General features: G+C 37.0%; 1 protein-coding gene across 1 annotated transcript in view; it reads left to right on the forward strand.

Moving 5' to 3' along the window:
- MATN2 (matrilin 2) overlaps positions 1 to 20191 on the forward strand; it is a 295468-nt gene that overhangs the window by 157833 nt on the left and 117444 nt on the right. Inside the window, exons 7-8 of the mRNA XM_053715235.1 lie at positions 8264 to 8386; positions 12628 to 12750. Of these exons, the coding sequence (XP_053571210.1) occupies positions 8264 to 8386; positions 12628 to 12750 (246 nt within the window). The remainder of the gene's footprint in view (positions 1 to 8263; positions 8387 to 12627; positions 12751 to 20191) is intronic.

Consider the following 20191-nt stretch of genomic DNA (forward strand, 5'->3'; position numbering starts at 1 on the left):
AATACTTAGGGTTGTCTACTACACTACAATAAAGCTAAAATTAACCCTACAAGCTCCCTACATGCTCCCTAATTAACCCCTTCATTGCTGGGCATAATACACGTGTGGTGCGCAGTGGCATTTAGCGGCCTTCTAATTACCAAAAAGCAACACCAAATCCATATATGTCTGCTATTTATGAAAAAAGGGATTCCAGAGAAGCATTTACAACCATTTGTGTCATAATTGCACGAGCTGTTTGTAAATAAATTCAGTGAGAAACCTAAAGTTTGTAACAAAATGTGTGAAAAAGTGAACAATTTTTTTTATTTGATCGCATTTGGCGGTGAAATGGTGGCATGAAATATACCAAAATGGGCCTAGATCAATACTTTGGGATGTCTTCTAAAAAAAAATATATACATGTCAAGGGATATTCAGGGATTCCTGGAAGATATCAGTGTTCCAATGTAACTAGCGCTAAGTTTGAAAAAAAGTGGTTTGGAAATAGCAAAGTGCTTCTTGTATTTATTGCCCTATAACTTACAAAAAAAGCAAAGAACATGTAAACATTGGGTATTTCTAAACTCAGGACAAAATTTGGAAACTATTTAGCATGGGTGTTTTTTGGTGGTTGTAGATGTGTAACAGGTTTTGGGGGTCAAAGTTAGAAAAAGTGTGTTTTTTTCCATTTTTTCCTCATATTTTATATTTTTTTTATAGTAAATTATAAGATATGATGAAAATAATGGTATCTTTAGAAAGTCCATTTAATGGCGAGAAAAACGGTATATAATATGTGTGGGTACAGTAAATGAGTAAGAGGAAAATTACAACTAAACACAAACACCACAGAAATGTAAAAATAGCCTTGGTCCCAAACGGACAGAAAATGGAAAAGTGCTCTGGTCACTAAGGGGTTAAATAGAATGTCCCTTAACTATTTACAGCAAATTTGAATGTATACTTAGATTTAGATTTTTATTGTGCAAGGATATTTAGCAGTTTCTATTCATCTTTTTACTTTTTTACTTTGTAAAAAATGTATTGCATATGATTTGTAAAAAAAAAAAAAAAAATCACTAACATAAACAACTTTAGTATCTGGGCACATGTCCCTCATTTTAAATTGGACCCTCTATATTTTCAGAAGAAGGGTCATTTTCCTACTTTAGTACTCATATGGCAGTGCTTGGTTCCCCTTTAGTGCTTAAAATCTCACTAAAAGTGTTCTAGTAGACAGGTGACTGTAATTCCTCATGTAGTAATTTTCTACCTTAAAGGGCCACTAAACCCAAAATCTTTCTTTCATGATTCAGATAGAATATACAAATTTAAACAACATTACAATTTACTTCTATTATTTATTTTGCTTCATTTTTGAGATATCCTTATTTGAAGAAAAAGCAATGCACATGGGTGAGCCAATCACATGAGACTTCTATGTGCAGCAACCAATAAGCAGCTACTGAGCATATCTAGATATGCTTTTCAGCAAAGAATATCAAGAGAATAAAACAAATTAGATAATAGAAGTAAATTAGAAAGATGATTAAAAATGCATTCTCTTTCTAAATCATGAAAGAAAAAATGTGGGTATCATGGCCCTTTAACCCCTTAACGACCGAGGACGTGCAGGGTACGTCCTCAAAAAAAAGGCAGTTAATGCCTGAGAACGTACCCTGCACGTCCTCGGTGTGGAAAGCAGCTGGAAGCGATCCTGTTTGCTTCCAGCTGCTTTCCGGTTATTGAAGTGATGCCTCGATATGGAGGCATCCTGCAATAACCTTTTGAAGCCATCCGATGCAGAGAGAGCCACTCTGTGGCCCTCTCTGCACCGGAGATCGGTGGCTTCCTTCGTTGGTGGGTGGGAGCAGTACCGGGAGGCGGGTGGCGGCCATCGATGGCCCTGGAGATGTGGAGGGGGGCGGGATCGTGGGCGGGGATGCCCGGGGGCGCGCACGGACGCGCGCGCGTGCACGGGAGGGCGGGGGCGTGCACGGGGAGGGAGCGGGTGGGAACCGCTACACTACAGAAAAAGGCAATCAGTTCAAAAAATGTAAAAAAAAAAATACGATCAATGAGGTGGTGGGGGTTTGTGGTGGTGGGGGGGGGTGTTTGGGGAAGCTACACTACAGAAAAAAAAAACACTAAGAAAGAAAAAAAAAAGCCCTTTTTTGTGCAAGCTGGGTACTGGCAGACAGCTGCCAGTACCCAAGATGGCCCCCAATAAGGCAGATAGGGAAGGGTTACAGAGCTGTTTTGGGGGGGATCAGGGAGGTTGGAGGCTAAGGGGGGTCCTACACAGCAGAAGAATTATTTTTTTATTTTTTAAAAAAACCTAAACCCCCCAAAAAGCTTTTATTTTAGTACTGGCAGACTTTCTGCCAGTACTTAAGATGGCGGGGACAATTGTGGGGTGGGGGAGGGAAGGGAGCTGTTTGGGAGGGATCAGGGGGTCTGATGTGTCAGGTGGGAGGCTGATCTCTACACTAAAGCTAAAATTAACCCTGCAAGCTCCCTACAAACTTCCTAATTAACCCCTTCACTGCTAGCCATAATACACGTGTGATGCGCAGCAGCATTTTGCGGCCTTCTAATTACCAGAAAGCAACGCCAAAGTCATATATATCTGCTATTTCTGAACAAAGGGGATCCCAGAGAAGCATTTACAACCATTTGTGCCATAATTGCACAAGCTGTTTGTAAATGATTTCAGTGAGAAACCTAAAATTGTGAAAAATTTAACGTTTTTTTTTTTATTTGATCGCATTTGGCGGTGAAATGGTGGCATGAAATATACCAAAATGGGCCTAGATCAATACTTTGGGTTGTCTACTACACTACACTAAAGCTAAAATTAACCATACAAGCTCCCTACAAGCTCCCTAATTAACCCCTGCACTGCTGGGCATAATACACGTGTGGTGCGCAGCGGCGTTTAGCGGCCTTCTAATTACCAAAAAGCAATGCCAAAGCCATATATGTCTGCTATTTCTGAACAAAGGGGATCCCAGAGAAGCATTTACAACCATTTGTGCCATAATTGCACAAGCTGTTTGTAAATAATTTCAGTGAGAAACCGAAAGTTTGTGAAAAAATTTGTGAAAAAGTGAACGATTTTTTGTATTTGATCGCATTTGGCGGTGAAATGGTGGCATGAAATATACCAAAATTGGCCTAGATCAATACTTCGGGATGTCTTCTAAAAAAAAATATATACATGTCCATTGATATTCAGGGATTCCTGAAAGATATTAGTGTTCCAATGTAACTAGCGCTAATTTTGAAAAAAAGTAGTTTGGAAATAGCAAAATGCTACTTGTATTTATGGCCCTATAGCTTTCAAAAAAAGCAAAGAACATGTAAATATTAGGTATTTCTAAACTCAGGACAAAATTTAGAAACTATTTAGCATGTTTTCTTTTTGGTGGTTGTAGATGTGTAACAGATTTTGGGGGTCAAAGTTAAAAAAAAGTGTGTTTTTTTCCATTTTTTCCTCATATTTTATAATTTTTTTATAGTAAATTATAAGATATGATGAAAATAATGGTATTTTTAGAAAGTTAATTTAATGGCGAGAAAAACGGTATATAATATGTGTGGGTACAGTAAATGAGTAAGAGGGAAATTACAGCTAAACACAAACACCGCAAAAATGTAAAAATAGCCTTGGTCCCAAACGGACAGAAAATGGAAAAGTGCTGTGGTCATTAAGGGGTTAAGGGTCATAAGAACAATTATTTGAAAGAGGATTATACCCTCTTTTATATGAAGTTTTTTGTGTGAATTTTATATGCTATCTTTATGACATCTGGCTTTTTTCTAGCAGATATACCCCATACATTAAATCTTTTCTGCCAGAGTTAAAGTGTCTACATTGGAACAACTGTTTTTCTAACATAGACAAATTGAAATCACACAATTGCGAGATTTCAATTATTGGATCAGGTCTGGGGGGCGTCTTTTCATATGCAAAAGAAGGGGGAGGGGGGAGTGTCTTATTTACCACTTGCAGTGGGCTTTTCAGCTACCTTTTCAACAGAGCTAAACTGAGAGCTTCTAAGTAAGTTTTTAAACAGTTTTATACTGGATTTTTATATCAGTATCTGTGCATCTTATTCTTTATAGTAGTGTCTATTACATGCAGTTATATGAAAATGAGTGTATAATGTCCCTTTAAATACATCAGACAGGACTGTCATTTAAAGGGACAGTAAACACCTTGAGAATTTTATATAAAATGTTTAGTTATGTATAATGAAAATACTTTGCAATATATTTATTTTTCACCTTTTCAACAATTTAGCTAACAAAATTTAACAATTTCTACTTCTCAGAACATGAAATGCACCTTGCTGACTTATCAAGGCTAACCCTACTACATATATTTCACTAATTGCCAGAGTACTTTTTACTAACTTTATGAACGTGACTAGCCTTGATGTCTACAGACTCAAACCCAGATCAGCTCCTTCATATAAGGCAAATTTGGGGAGAAATGTGGCTATTAAAAAAAAATGCAGTAAAAAGAATGCTAATTTGTTTTGAAAAACAAAAATCGTTAAGACTTGGCTATGTTATTCTATAGCAACACAACAGAAATGTCTTGTAATTACAAGTTGTTTACTGTCCATTTAATGGCTATAGTCTCCCCTGTTTCTAAAATAGTGTATTAGGCTCCTATGCCTACTAATGGACAAGATAGGGTCTTTGATAGATACTCTACCATTAACAAAAATTACCCTAGTTTAAAGAGCCCCACTACCCTTAATGAAAAACAACCTAGTTCAAAGTGAGGCATTACTACAGTGATAACTTGCATATAAGAGAATAAATAGAGAATTAAGAGGGAATTATCCTCTTTAAAATGAGGGACTAATTTCTAAGCAAAGCAGAGAGGGAGATAGAGGCTTAATAATTGCCCCCTCCCTCTTCATCAGAAATGTCCTTGAGCCCAGTGGGGTAGGTAAACAATGTTTCTTACAGTGATCACATACATTATATCCCAGGGCAGTGTTTCCCAAACATAGTACTCAGGACCCTTACTCAAGCCAGATATTCATTATATCTTAACTAGAGCACAGGTGCAACAATCAGCTCGCCCATCAGCTAATCATTTCACCTGTGCTCTAGTTAAGATATAATGAATATCTAGCCTGAGTAAGGGTCCTGAGGACTGGATTTGGGAAACACTGTCCTAGGGGAACAAGTGACCTCCTCTTTCAAAAGAGATGCTTCTCTGTTTTTTAAATGAGGGCATTATTGCCCTTTAAGGTTAAAGGGTGAAGGAGATAAGGTCTCAGTTAGAGTCCCCTTTCACAGCCACACTGAATGTGACACCATAATGCACCATTTAGGGATCCTATGGATGAAAGCCTAGTCATTTACTCTCTAAGAATCAAAGATATCCTCTGAGCAAAGCAGAGAAAGTGAAGAATATTGTCATGTTAATATAATAAATATAATAATATAGTTGTTTTATATATATAAATACTAAACAATAGGCTAAAGTACAAGTGGTGAGCTATCGTTACCACGGGGCGTGAATGCATTAAAATAAATCAAATATTAACTTAATTAATACACTTTCTGATAAAAAATATTTCAGAAAAATATGAATAACATTGTTTGATAAGGGTTAAAAGGTATATGGTATATGACAAGGTATTATAAGGGTTATAATGTGTGTATATGTGTTTATACGTGTGTATTTATGTGTGTATATATATATATATATATATATATATATATATGTATACATATTGTATACACACACACACATATATATATATATATATATATATATATATATATATATATATATATATATATACCAGAAACCAGAAAATACAGGATATGTATGCAGTATTAAACAACAGAAAAAAATATGAAAAAAAATGATTTTATAGGTTAAAGTGGCAAGTATTCAGTGTGACCTCCCCTTACACTTAAGCAATAGCAGTAACCTGGCTCTCGTAGACCTAAATGCTTAGGAACCCTACTTAATCTCATTGCTAACACCTGTATTTGTCCTACTATTTCATGTCAAAATGACTGTTGTGAAAAAGGTCTATTACACCAGGTTTGAGCAAGACAATTCCAATCAAAATGACAAAGATCACAGAATTTGACAGACATCATAATTTTGCAACATCAAAGCCACTCTCAAAGGGAAATCTCAAACTGGATACTTGAGATGTTCAAGCTGTTATAAAGAAATTTGAAGAATCAGGAGAGGTCTAGGACAAAAAAGTACTGGAGAGCTATAATCTGATGAGAAGTTTCTCAGAGTTTTTTCTTTGAGAGACCAGAAGAAGTCCTGCAAGGACCTGGCTCAGCATCTGGCAGCTTCATCGGAATGCCACGTTGACCCATCTACAGTCCGAAGAAGCTTGATCAGGAATGGTCTTTGTGGAAGGGTAGCAGCCAAGAAACCACTTTTTTTGGAAGGGGAACAGGGTGAAAAGGCTAAGATATGCTAAAGCTCACAAAGATTGGAATGAAGATCAGTGGAAAAGAGTATTATGGAGTGACAAATCCAAGTTTTAACTTTTTGGGTCCAATTGTCGACAATATGTGAGAAAAGTTGGACAGATATGGAAGAATGAGTCCTTGTGGTGGCCTAAGACTTTTGCACAGTACTGTGTGCGTATATAGATGACAATGTTATTTTTATTTTTAAATATTTATATATATATATATATATATATATATATATATATATATATATACAGTTTGCAGCAAGCGAAAAAAATCCACTTGTAATCTGGCACAATGTGACAAACAAAAAGTGACAATTCAAAATTAAAAGGTGTTTGTAAAATGTGCAAAATTAAATATTGATACTTCGTTTCCAGCAAATTCCAACAAAGGTTCCAAATGTATGAAAATCACTGCAGATTCCTCAAAGAAAGAAAAAATAGAACTCATAGTTTGACTCTGTTTTGTAAATGTATCAAACATCAATGTTAACCGTACTCACACTTTCCAGAGCTACTATAGCTCTAAGATTTGTGCTCTTTAACGGAATGGGTGCTCTGACAAAATGCAGAAAGACATTTGGCAGAAGGACATTTGGCAGACGGACATTTGGCCGACAGACATTTGGCTGACAGACAGAAAGCTAAAGAATGTTCCGATTTCGGCCGAGGGCAGATACGTTCCAGAGTGCTCTGTTCTAATCAGAGCCTCGGGCGCCGCAACTGCCTCTGGGAACCTTACCATGGGTCCTAGGCCGCACGTTTTGTAATTCTCTGTCTGGGAAACTATCTATCTATTAAATCTATCTATTTATCTATCAAATCTATCTATCTATCGTATCTATCAAATGTATCTATTGCATCTATTGATCTATCTATCTAATCTATGTATCTATCTATCTATCTATCAAATCTATCTATCTCGTGGCCGGACTGTTATGTGACAGCCACTTGTGTTTCGGCCAAATGTCTGTCGGCCAAATGTCCATCGGCCAAGTGTCCGTCGGCCAAGTGTCCGTCGGCTAAAAGTCCGGCCACGAACGGAATGACACTGGATGTGAGGATCTCTTTAACAAAATACTTTAATTAAGACATTATAATATAAAATACATATGGCACTTAAAAGTCACTTGGGTTACAAGAGTGAACATCGGCAGTAAGCTCTTAAAGAAACAAAAAAAAACAGATTGTAAACACATCTGCACAGCGTGTGTCCATTGCAATGTACCACCTTGACTTGGATTAAGATGCTGTAGTGAGTGAGCCAGTTCTTTTACACGGATATCAGAGCATACAGAACAGTATCTATGTATATATTATATGTACACACACTTATGTGATGTAGTAACAGTCTCTGTATGCTTTTCAGTAATGGGGATGTGTAAAACATGTTTTAGAGATAAATTAGAGATACATTTTAGAGATAAATTAGGACAATAGAAGTATTTTTTAATGTCATCATTATCCATCCTACTTGCAAAATAAATGCCTTCTTTTTGATTGGTTGTCAGAAAATAATGGCAAATCTTTCATAAACCTTTGATAAAAAGTCATGTAATTTCTCTATTTACCTTTTCTTTCATATCACATGAAATAAGTTATAAGTATATCAGATCTGTATTATACACATTTCTGGTTAAGACAGCCTGAGTTCAGGTACAGATCAGCCACTGAGTTCAGGTACAGATCAGCCGTAGCAGAAAGTGTGTCAACCTGGTAACACAGTTGTATAGATTTCTAAATTGTGTACAAAACAAGAAATTACCATTTTAAACTGATTTCTTTCTTTACATGTCCTTTAGGACCAGACTACTGTGCATTGTCCAATCATGGCTGCCAACATGAGTGTGTAAACACAGATCTATCATACTTCTGTAAATGCCGTAGTGGATTTTCTCTCAATCCAGACAAGAAAACATGCAAAAGTTAGTATTTTATACTCAATTGTTTAAAGTATTGTATTATGGGGGGTTTGTTGCATTATTTTACTGTATAATCGCAAATGAAATAGAGCCTTGTGTTCATTTAATCAAAATGTCTTAATATGTTTTATGTAACTACCATAATATGCTATATTATCTCAATAATAATTGTATTTATGTGACAATAATAAAATACTCTTAACATGCTAGATCATTTTGTTATTGCTTGAACAAAGGGGTTAAACAAATAAAGTCAGCTACGCACTACTGGTCCAGACCGGAACAAGAACGCCAATCAGTGTCAACATACTGTATGTGCATATCTGCAATTTGTCAGCCATGTTCATCTAAGTATTGGCAGTGCAAGCAATAGTACAATAAAATACACAAGCTCATCATTAGAACATTTTGTTATTATGTCCTTTTAGATCTGATTCCTTTCATACAGGTGGTGAGAGTCCAAAATCCATTACTCATAGGAATTACTCTTCCCTACCACTAGGAGGAGGCAAAGATTCCTGAATCCCAGGGACTTTATAAAACTCCTCCCAGCTCACTGGCAACTCAGGCTATTGTTATATATATTTATTATATATGTATATGACCTTGGGACAGTTATATATTTTTTCGGTAATTCCTCTTTTGTTAAGCTGTTATAATTTATTTATTGTTTTTGGCCGCATAGATTTTTGTACGCTTTACGGCTGTTTGGGTTTTTCTGCATGCATACTTTTTTTGACGCACGCACATTGACACACATCACCTTTTAGGCCTGCGTGCGTCAGCATGATAGTATTCGTTTTGGTGTGGTTTTTTTACTTTATATGACGCTAGTTTGACTCGCACTCCTTTCTTATGTACGCTATTTTAGATAACATGTAAACTGTATTCTACCGCATCTCTGCTTTTATAATTTTTAAATTCTTAGGAGTTCTTTTCAGAAGAGATGTTTCCTTTTCTTTAAAGCTTTTTTTGTAATGGGGATATTACAATTTAGCTGTATGCTTGTATTTTTCTGCACTTAACTTCTGTATAAGTTCTTTGCAGTTATGGAGCCTTCTGTCCCGAAGTCTGTCTTAGAATCTGGGTCATTTGAACATTTTTCTTTAGTGCTAAGTGTTTATATTGTTTATAAGTTGAGGTTTTAATCTGAGACTAATTTATGCAATAAATGTATTATTATTCTAATGCAGTTTGACCTAACGCTGCTCTTCTTCTTCTAAGGGTATTACTGTTCTTTCTGTTTGGTTTTTACAGGATAATCCTACTGAGTCCTGAAATCAAGGATTTTATTTGGTTTTCTGTGTCTGAAATGCTGGTGGCCATGCCTCCTTTAAGTTAGCGTAAAAGGTTAGGTAAGAATTTACCGTCTATTAGCTCTAAGCCTACTGGAGCTAATGTTTCTAGTCATAAAGCTGCTATGTCCTCAGAGGAAGAGGTTTGGTTTTGTTGATTAGGGGTCTTCCTCTTATCATGAATCTGATATATATAATTTTTAGTTTAAATTGAGCATATTTGTTCCATTTTTAAAGATACTTTATTTCCTTTAGAGGTTAAGGTCCTAAAGTAGATTGGATAAGCCAGTTTACAGTTTAAATCCTGTTTTAATTTCTATGGTTAAATCCCCTGCTATATTCTCTATCCCTGATGTGGTCTCTGAAATTGTTCCAGAGATTCGGTTTAGCCAGTTTTTTTGTTTTTTTTTAATCCTTCTGCAAGGTTAAATTAAATGTATCCTTTTTCAGCTTCCAATGTTACATTTTGTAAAAGTATTCCCAAAATGGTTGGCACTATTTCTACTCTGACTTTTTGTACCTCTATTCCCTTTGGGAGTTAGAATCCTTCCAAAGGAGGTTTTTTTAAGCAGGTTATCTTTTTGTATCAGTAGTATCTATCACTGATTTGGCTGCTGGTTTTTCTTTTTGGTTTAATAATCTTTTTGGGCAGTTTACTGACAATTCTGCTAGTTACATTTTTAACCTTTCTGGCAAATGTGCTTATGTTTTCATTAAGTTTTATGTTATAGCATGTCTTTGGCAGTACTTTCTTTTTTTAGGAAGTCTTGATCTGCTAACATGGTTTCTAAATCTAGACTTTTATCTCTTTCTTTTAGGGAAAGATGTTATTTTGTTCTGGTTTGGATTCTATTGTCTCTTATGTAATGGAAGGTAAAGGAGCCCAGGACTAGAAGTCCAGGTGTAACTTTTTTCCCCCTCAGAGCAGGGCAGAAATCTGACGCCTTCTCTCCCAAGCTGGTTCCTCTGATTTTGTTTGGAAGTCAAGTTCTAACTGGAACATGTCTGAGCAGTCTAATTAATCTACTCCCTTATCTCAGTTTGCATGAAGGTGCAGATCTTATTCCAGAGACTCTGGTTGGGTTCAGGTTAAAGGATCACTAAATAAAGTGGAATTGCATAATCAACAAGTGCATAATAAAAAGACAATACAATAACACTTAGGGGTCTATTTATGTAGGTGCGGACAGACATGATCCGCTATAGCGAATCATGTCCGCCGCACATTAATAAATGCCGACAGCATACGCTGTCGGCCTTTATCATTGCACCAGCAGTTCTGGTGAACTGCTGGTGTAATACTGCCCTCTGCAGATTCGTGGCCAATCGGCCCCTAGTAGAGGGTGTCAATCAGCCCGATCGTATTCGATCGGGCTGATTGCTGTCCTCCACCTCAGAGGTGGCGGACGAGTTAAGGAGGAGCCATCTTAGGACCGCTGCTTCTTAACTTCTGCTTCAGTTGTAACTGAAGCGGAGAGGGTCAGTAGCAGCATCTGCTGCTTCATAAATAGACCCCATTATATGAATTTCAAATAAGCAGTAGATTTTTTTTCTGACAAATGTATTTTTCCCCCATTTGCCAGCCCCCTGTACATGTGACAGCTGTCTGGCAATTACAGAGTAGTATACGTATACACTATGAACTTGTGCACCTGCTCAGTAGGAGCTGCCTCCAGTTCTGGATCTAAAGTCTATGGGGCACATTTCTCAAGCTCCGTATGGAGCTTGATGCCCCGTGTCTAAAGACCGCGGCTCCATAACTTGTCCGCCTGCTCTGAGGAGGTGGACAGAAATCAACCCAATCGAATACGATCAGGTTGATTGACACCCCCTGCTAGCGGCCAATCTGCAGGGGGCGGCATTTATCGATGTGTAGCGATGTGCAGCGGACATGATACGCTACTTCGTATCATGCCCGCTCGCACATTGATACATATGCCCCTATGTCCTGCTCTGAGGAGGCGGACAGACATCGCCGCAATTCAACCAGATCGAATAATGACACCCCCCTGCTCTGCAGGGGGCGGCGTTGCACCAGCAGTTAACAAGAGCTGCTGGTGCAATGCTGAATGCGGAGAACGTATTGCTCTCCGCATTCAGCGAGGTCTGTTGGACATGATCCGCAATGTCGGATCATGTCCAACAGGCGTTTCATAAATAGGCCCCTTGATCTTTTTAAATGATAAAAAAAATCAAGTAGTCTGTCCTTTTAATGGCTGTTTTTTAAGCTGACACCATCAGTCATTTTCATTTTTTATTTGCAACACTTTTTCATGATGATGATACTTAACATGTGGCTAGTCCTGTTTTTATGATCAAAATCCACAATTAGTGAAATCGATAACTCAACAACTCAGGTGCACACTACTCATAATGGCTCTGTTAGAGTCTCTTAGACAGACATACACATATATCACAATGGCTTTGGAGCACAAGTTAATTGCCCACATGTCACCTAGGAGCATCGCTACATTGTAAAAAAAGCAATGAATCAAAACGCAGGCCCTTTAGCCTGTGATGTCATCACTCAATATCGCTATTTTTGTTTGCTGCTAAACATGCAATTAATGACACAGGTATGAATTTCATGTATTTTTCGGAAGGTAACCATTTTGAGCTTCAGGCCCAGGGGTAGTAATGGCAGAAGAATTTTATGGTTGTGATTACTGGAAACAACACACTGACAATACCGCATGAAGCTCAAAAATCATTTTCTACCAAAAACAAGGACATAAGAACATGCAATTTTACTATTATAATGTATATTTTACACAATGTAAAAATGCAATTGATCTGTCTGACATTTTTGTAAGTTTTGGCACATAACAATGCACATTGCTTTTATACTTTTCTGTCTAAATAAATGCAGCACATTCTTGAATGTTTATGACTCATGACTCAATTTATACAGATATTTTTATCTCTCTTTTTTTGTGTATGTGATCACAGAGATAAATCACTGCGCTTTAGGCAGTCACGGATGTGAGCATCAATGTGTAAATACCGACAGCTCCTACCTATGCAAATGCAATAAAGGTTATGCCCTAAACCGTGATGGAAAAACATGTAAAAGTAAGTGTTTCTAAAGCTTGATGCAATAACAACCATGTATAGTTATAGCATACTGTAAAAATATTCAATATAATTCCTCAATAAAACACATTAACGTTGCTATAATGTAATTTCAAAACAATTACTACAGTTGAAGTCTCATTATATAAATGTTAATACTGATATCTATATATGAGTATCCACTTTCTTACATTATTACAGAAAGGATGAGTTGTGGGATCAGCTCCATTATTATCAATAGGGGAATTTCTGTGCTGCAACCATTAAAATTTAGCTGCTTACGTAAAAGGATACCAGGGTCACAAAAATGTCTTTAAAACCCGACCAATGAATAAACACTCTTTATAAAACAGTCCACTCAAAAGAAATGTTTGGTCGTTGGAAACATATTAAGGGGACTAATTTTAAAGTCTGCCGTCCCTTTATCTTGCATACTTGAGAGGTGGACTTTTATTCTCCTAATGTTGCTTTGCATATTGCTGTGTTTCTAAATGTTCACTTGTCTCCATACTGCGAATATTCTTTCTGTCAGTAAGAATATAAAGGCTTTGGCAGCTGAAAACAAACAAGGGCTTTACAGCAGAAATGTTCCATAAGAACAGAACCCCACCTCTCTTGTGTAGCCAACTTAATTAATGCACAGTAAAAAAAATAACTGTGACATATAGCAGCAGAAACAGAATTAATGCATTTTTTTTATCCCCATAGAGTATATCGTTATGTTAACCTCTTTCCATAGGTCTTCAAGGAGAATATTAGCAATTGCATAGGCTGTTTTTATGCCGTATGCACCATGAATTGTACTAAAATGGAAGTGTAGCTGTCCTGGTGTATTTTACAATATTTCTCTGTTTTTCATCATTTATCAAAAGTAAAATAGCAATTTCCAACAATTTTTTTCTCCATTTTAATTAGCTTTTAAAAATCATTATAGTTTTCTTTTTTAACTTACTGTTCTAGAGACAAAAAGGATGTTGGAAACAAAAGTTATTTTTATTGCATCTGAAAGGGGCTATTTTACAGTTTATTAGTTTTGGTCTTGTGTTGACAAAACTTTTTCTCTGCCATGGCTATAAAGCAATGTGAAATCTGCTTATTAGCCAATGAGCAGTCAGTCCTTTAGAAGGGTTTTTATTGAGCCGTCAACCGCAAATACGCTGGAATTCCGCATCGTAATTGTTGCGAGATTGATCCGACCTAGTTATCAAAGCCTACAGACCAGCAAATGTTGAAATTTGTGACGTAACATATGATCCGCCAGTCTCAATCCGACGCAGATCGATGCTTACGTCATTACAGGTGTTCTGAATACACATTCGGCTCTATTTGACACCTTTTCTCAGTTATCAAACTTTTAACAGGTATGCTCGCAGCTATTTCAGCCCAGCGTATCTGGTTTTCAATCCGCCACCCTGGAGGCCGCGGATGCCATAGAAATCAATAGGAGTCTGAAAGCAGTGAAAGCTTATGTTCGATGTTGCCAGATATCCCATTGATTTCTATGGTTGAAAACAAGTTACATTTACACCTAACACCCTAACATAAACCCTGAGTCTAAACACCCCTAATCATCCGCCACCGACATCGCCGCAACCTAAATAAAGTTATTAACCCCTATTCCACCGCTCCCCGACCCCGCCCCAACCTAAATAAAGTTATTAACCCCTATCCCACTGCTCCCCGACACAGCCGCCGCTATAATAAACCTAATAACCCCTAATCTGCCGCCCCGACATCGGCACAACCTAAATAAATCACTGCCACTTATTTAGTGGTGGCGGTGTCGGGGAGCAACGGGATAGGGGTTAATAACTTTATTTAGGTAGCGGCGGTGTCGGGAAGAGGCGGGATAGGGGTTAATAACTTTATTTAGGTTGCGGCGGTGTCGGGGAGCGGCGGGATAGGGGTTAATAACTTTATTTAGGTTGCAGCGGTGTCAGAGAGTGGCTGAATAGGGGTTAAACATTTTAGTATAGTGGCGGCGTTTAGTAACAGGGTATAAATAAAGTTGGGAAAAAGCCGAATAGACGCGAGATCGATGACTGTTAGTTAACAACAGTCCGATGCTCATCTCATCGTACTTGGTGAGCGTCTTTTTGCCAGCTTTTTTTATAAATATGGAGAGCTTATTAAGATACGCGGCCGCAATGTTAGGCGATGTTAGACGGCTTTTAAAATGCATGATAGATTTTTTTTTTACTTTACTATGTCTTTAATCAATGCATTCAATTATTTTAGTGTTATCTAAATGTGGATCATTTAAATATGTAGTACAGAAAAAAATATAAATCTAACAGAGCAAATACCTTCAAACAATGCTGGAAGCCTTACATAGAACTGTATGGAATTAATTTAAAACTAAACTTTGAACTGTATATCATAATTGTGCCTTTTACAGTGTTAGAAATGTTTAAAAATGCACTATAATTACCAGGAAATGCCACTACCATTTTTTATGATATCTTAATATCCTGTACTGTTAATCATATAACTTATTGTATAAAATTAACCATTTTACAGTACAGTGCATGTAGATTACACATCATACACACATTTACTATATACACAATGGCTGACATTAAAGAAGCACCAGACGGACAAGGCTTACTCCAGCGAACCTGTCCACCCAGTATCGCAGCCACGGGCAGCAATACGCTGCCTGCATTTATCATAGCACAGCAATAATATTTTGTTTTCCTTTAAAAAACAAATACCATTGATTTCATTTTAAATGAAGTGTTCAACACTGAAATTTTTGCAAGCTAGGTGGTATTATGGAGTAGTCAGCTGGAGGCAGAGTAACACAATAACATCAAAGAATGATAGCACTCACAGAGACACTAAAAATACACATTTTTTTGGTATGTTTAAAAATGCAAAAACACAATAAACATTCCTGAGCGCATGCATGTTTTGCCTACGACCTTAATTATAGATGCTAAATACAAACAATTTCTAACACATATTTAAAAGCAATGCCTAACTATTGGCTATTAAAGTCACATGACCCAATACACCCATATTTTAAGGTAGAAATATAAGTAGCTTTACACGCTGTGATACAATGTATGGTACCAATCTCCAAAATAAACTAACCTAAATGGAAACAATCGGCTAGATTACATGTTTTGCGTTATGAGTAAAAAAGCAGCGTTAAGGCTCATAACGCTGCTTTTTTACTACCACTGCTATTACGAGTCTTGTAGGTACAGCTGTCCCGCACACTTTTTTGGCCTTACTGCAAATCAACTTACGCAATTTGCGTGAAGTCTATTTTCAATGGGACTTCCATAGCGCCGGTATTACAAGCTTTTTTTTTTAGGCCAAAAAGTGAGCGGTACAGCCTGTCCCGCAAGATTCGTAACGCATTAGTTATGTAAGTTATGAGTTTTAAACTACAAAGCTGTAGCATAAAACTCATAACTAAACTGCTAAAAAGTAAACTAACACCCATAAACTACCTATTAACCCCTTAATCGAGGCCCTCCCACATCCCAAACACTTAAATAAAATTATTAACCCCTAATCTGCCACTCCCGACATCGCCGCCACTATAATAAACATATTAACCCCTAAACCGTTGCACTCCCGCATCGTAAACACTAGTTAAATATTATTAACCCCAATCTGCCGCCCCCAACGTCGCCTCCACTATACTAAATTTATTAACCCCTAAACCTAAGTCTAACCCTAACCCTAACACCCTCTAACTTAAATATAATTAAAATAAATCTAAATAAAACCTACAATTAATAACGTAATAATTCCTATTTAAAACTAAATACTTACCTATAAAATAAACCCTAAGCTAGCTACAATATAACTAATAGTTACATTGTAGCTAGCTTAGGGTTTATTTTTATTTTACAGGCAAGTTTGTATTTATTTTAACTAGGTAGAATAGTTACTAAATAGTTATTAACTATTTAATAACTACCTAGTTAAAATAAATACAAATTTACCTGTAACCTAACCTGTCCTACACTAACACCTAACCTTACACTACAATTAAATAAATTACCTAAATTAAATACAATTAACTAAATTAAATACAATTACCTAAATTACAAAAACAGAGAAACACTAAATTACACAAAATAAAAAACAAATTACAAGATATTTAAACTAATTACACTTAATCTAATAGCCCTATCAAAATAAAAAGCCCCCCCAAAATAAAAAAAACCTAGCCTAAACTAAACTACCAATAGCCCTTAAAAGGGCATTTTGCGGGGCATTGCACCCAAAAAATAAGCTCTTTTACCTTTAAAAATAAAATACAAACAACCCCCCAACAGTAAAACTCATCACCCACACAACCAACCCCCCAAATAAAACCCTAACTAAAAAAACCTAAGCTCCCCATTGCCCTGAAAAAGGCATTTGGATGGGCATTGCCCTTAAAAGGGCATTTAGCTCTATTGCAGCCCAAAGCCCTAACCTAAAAATAAAGCCCACCCAATAAACACTTAAAATAACCTAACACTAACCCCTGAAGATCCACTTACAGTTTTGAAGAGCCGACATCCATTCTCAACTAAGCTAGGAGAAGTCCTCAGCAAAGCGGCAAGAAGTCCTCAACGAAGCCGGTAGAAGTCTTCATCCAAACCGGGAGAAGTGGTCCTCCAGATGGGCAGAAGTCTTCATCCAGACGGCATCTTCTATCTTCATCCATCCGGCACGGAGCGGGTCCATCTTCAAGACATCCGGCGTGGAGCATCCTCCTCTGCCGACAACTACCCAACGAATGAAGGTTCCTTTAAGTGATGCCATCCAAGATGGCGTCCCTTAGATTCCGATTGGCTGATAGAATTCTATCAGCCAATCGGAATTAAGGTTGATAAAATCCTATTGGCTGATGCAATCAGTCAATAGGATTGATCCAATAAGCCAATTGATCCAATCAGCCAATAGGATTGAGCTTGCATTCTATTGGCTGTTCCAATCAGCCAAAAGAATGTGAGCTCAATCCTATTGGTTGATTGGATCAGCCAATAGGATTGAAGCTCAATCCTATTAGCTAATTGCATCTTGGATGATGTCACTTAAAGGAACCTTCATTCGTCGGGTAGTAGTCGGCAGAAGAGGATGCTCCGTGCCGGATGTCTTGAAGATGGACCCGCTCCACGCCGGATGGATGAAGATAGAAAATGCCGTCTGGATGAAGACTTCTGCCCGTCTGGAGGACCACTTCTTCCGGCTTGGATGAAGACTTCTCCCGGCTTCGTTGAGGACTTCTTCCTGCTTCGCTGAGGACTTCTCCCGGCTTCGTTGAGGATGGATGTCGGCTCTTCAAAACTGTAAGTGGATCTTCAGGGGTTAGTGTTAGGCTTTTTTTAAGGGTTTATTGGGTGGGTTTTATTTTTAGGTTAGGGCTTTGGGCTGCAATAGAGCTAAATGACCTTTTAAGGGCAATGCCCATCCAAATGCCCTTTTCAGGGCAATGGGGAGCTTATGTTTTTTTAGTTAGGGTTTTATTTGGGGGGTTGGTTGTGTGGGTGGTGGGTTTTACTGTTGGGGGGTTGTTTGTATTTTTTTTTTACAGGTAAAAAAGCTGATTTCTTTGGGGCAATGCCCTGCAAATGCTATTGGTAGTTTAGTTTAGGCTAGGGATTTTTTTTATTTGGGGGGGGGGGGCTTTTTTTTATAGGGCTATTAGATTAGGTGTAATCAGTTTAAATATCTTGTAATTTGATTTTTATTTTGTGTAATTTAGTGATGTTTTGTTTTGTAATTTAGGTAATTGTATTTAATTTAGGTAATTTATTTAATTGTAGTGTAGTGTTAGGTGTAACGTAGGTTAGGTTTTATTTTACAGGTAAATTTGTATTTATTTTAGCTAGGTAGTTAGTAAATAGTTAATAACTATTTAGTAACTAGTCTACCTAGTTAAAATAAATACAAACTTGACTGTAAAATAAAAATAGACCCTAAGCTAGATACAATGTAACTATTAGTTATATTGTAGCTAGTTTAGGGTTTATTTTACAGGTAAGTATTTAGTTTTAAATAGGAATTATTTAGTTATTAATAGTAGGTTTTATTTAGATTTATTTTAATTATATTTAAGTTAGGGGGTGTTAGGGTTAGGGTTAGACTTAGGTTTAGGGGTTAATAAATATAGTATAGTGGCGGCGACGTTGGGGCGGCAGATTATGGGTTAATAATTGTAGGTAGGTGGTGGCGATGTTAGGGGCGGCAGATTAGGGGTTAATACTATTTAACTAATGTTTGTGATGCGGGAGTGCAGCGGTTTAGGGGTTAATATGTTTATTATAGTGGTGGCGATATCCAGAGCGGTAGATTAGGGGTTAATAAGTATAATGTAGGTGTCTGCGATGTCGGTGGCGGCAGATTAGCAACGCACCCCTCTTACGGCAAAACTCGTAATCTGGACGAATATTATTTAATTATTTAATGGTACATTATTATCAAAAAAAGCACATTGCAAACAACTATGTGTCACATACTAGCATCTTACATTACTTAAATAGTCAACTGCTGTGTTGGGTAAATGTAACAAATAATTACTAAACCAATACCAATAACATTATTTACATTACCGCCATCAGTATTATTATGGACTATTAATTTACAAAAACATATTTCTGCATACAATGTTAATATGAATTCAAGTAAGAGGATGATAGATAGCAAGATGTCACATTAAACAAGATGTTATTCAACTCCACAATAAAGATAAATAAATACTGATATATTTAAAGATTACTCCCAAAAGTTTATTGAATCAAATTATGAAATAAACCCTCTTGGAAATTTAGTATCTAATATAAATATCCATTAAGTCTTGCGTTTATATAGCATCTTGATTCGATCACGCCTCCCTTTGGAACATTCACTTTCTCCAATTTTCCACTTTTAAATGTGGCAACCTTACAAACATGTTTTTCAATGATGGGTTTAACCAATTGTGAACTGGAGTCCAACCTCCTGATATCTGATACATGCTCACTGATTCTGTCTCTGACCTCACAGGAAGTGTACCCCACATACTGAAGCTTGCAGTGAGTACACCATTTCAGATAAATAACTAAAGATATCCTGCAATTTACACATGATTGGATCCCATATTTCTTTACTGTGACAGTGGGCTCAAAATATGAACCAGAGTCCACGTGGGAACATGCTACACAGATAGCATTGTGACATCTATACATAACCAATAGCTCAGACCTTCACATCAACTCCTTAACTTACTAGGAGATACAATGTTCCCCAAAGTAACTAATCTTTCATAAGCAAACCTATGTTCCTTGTCCAATTTCTTGTTGTTGATCCATCATCTGACAACATGGAAAACATTTTATTTCATGATTTTAGAAACTTGTGTGTGTTGTGCAGGATTTTTTAGTGACACACCCTTGAAATCAGGGAAGGTCTTATGGCTTATGATTTCTTTTTATCTTGTTAGTACAATAAC

This window comes from Bombina bombina, chromosome 5 (assembly GCF_027579735.1).
Source record: "Bombina bombina isolate aBomBom1 chromosome 5, aBomBom1.pri, whole genome shotgun sequence".
Lineage (NCBI taxonomy): Eukaryota > Metazoa > Chordata > Amphibia > Anura > Bombinatoridae > Bombina > Bombina bombina.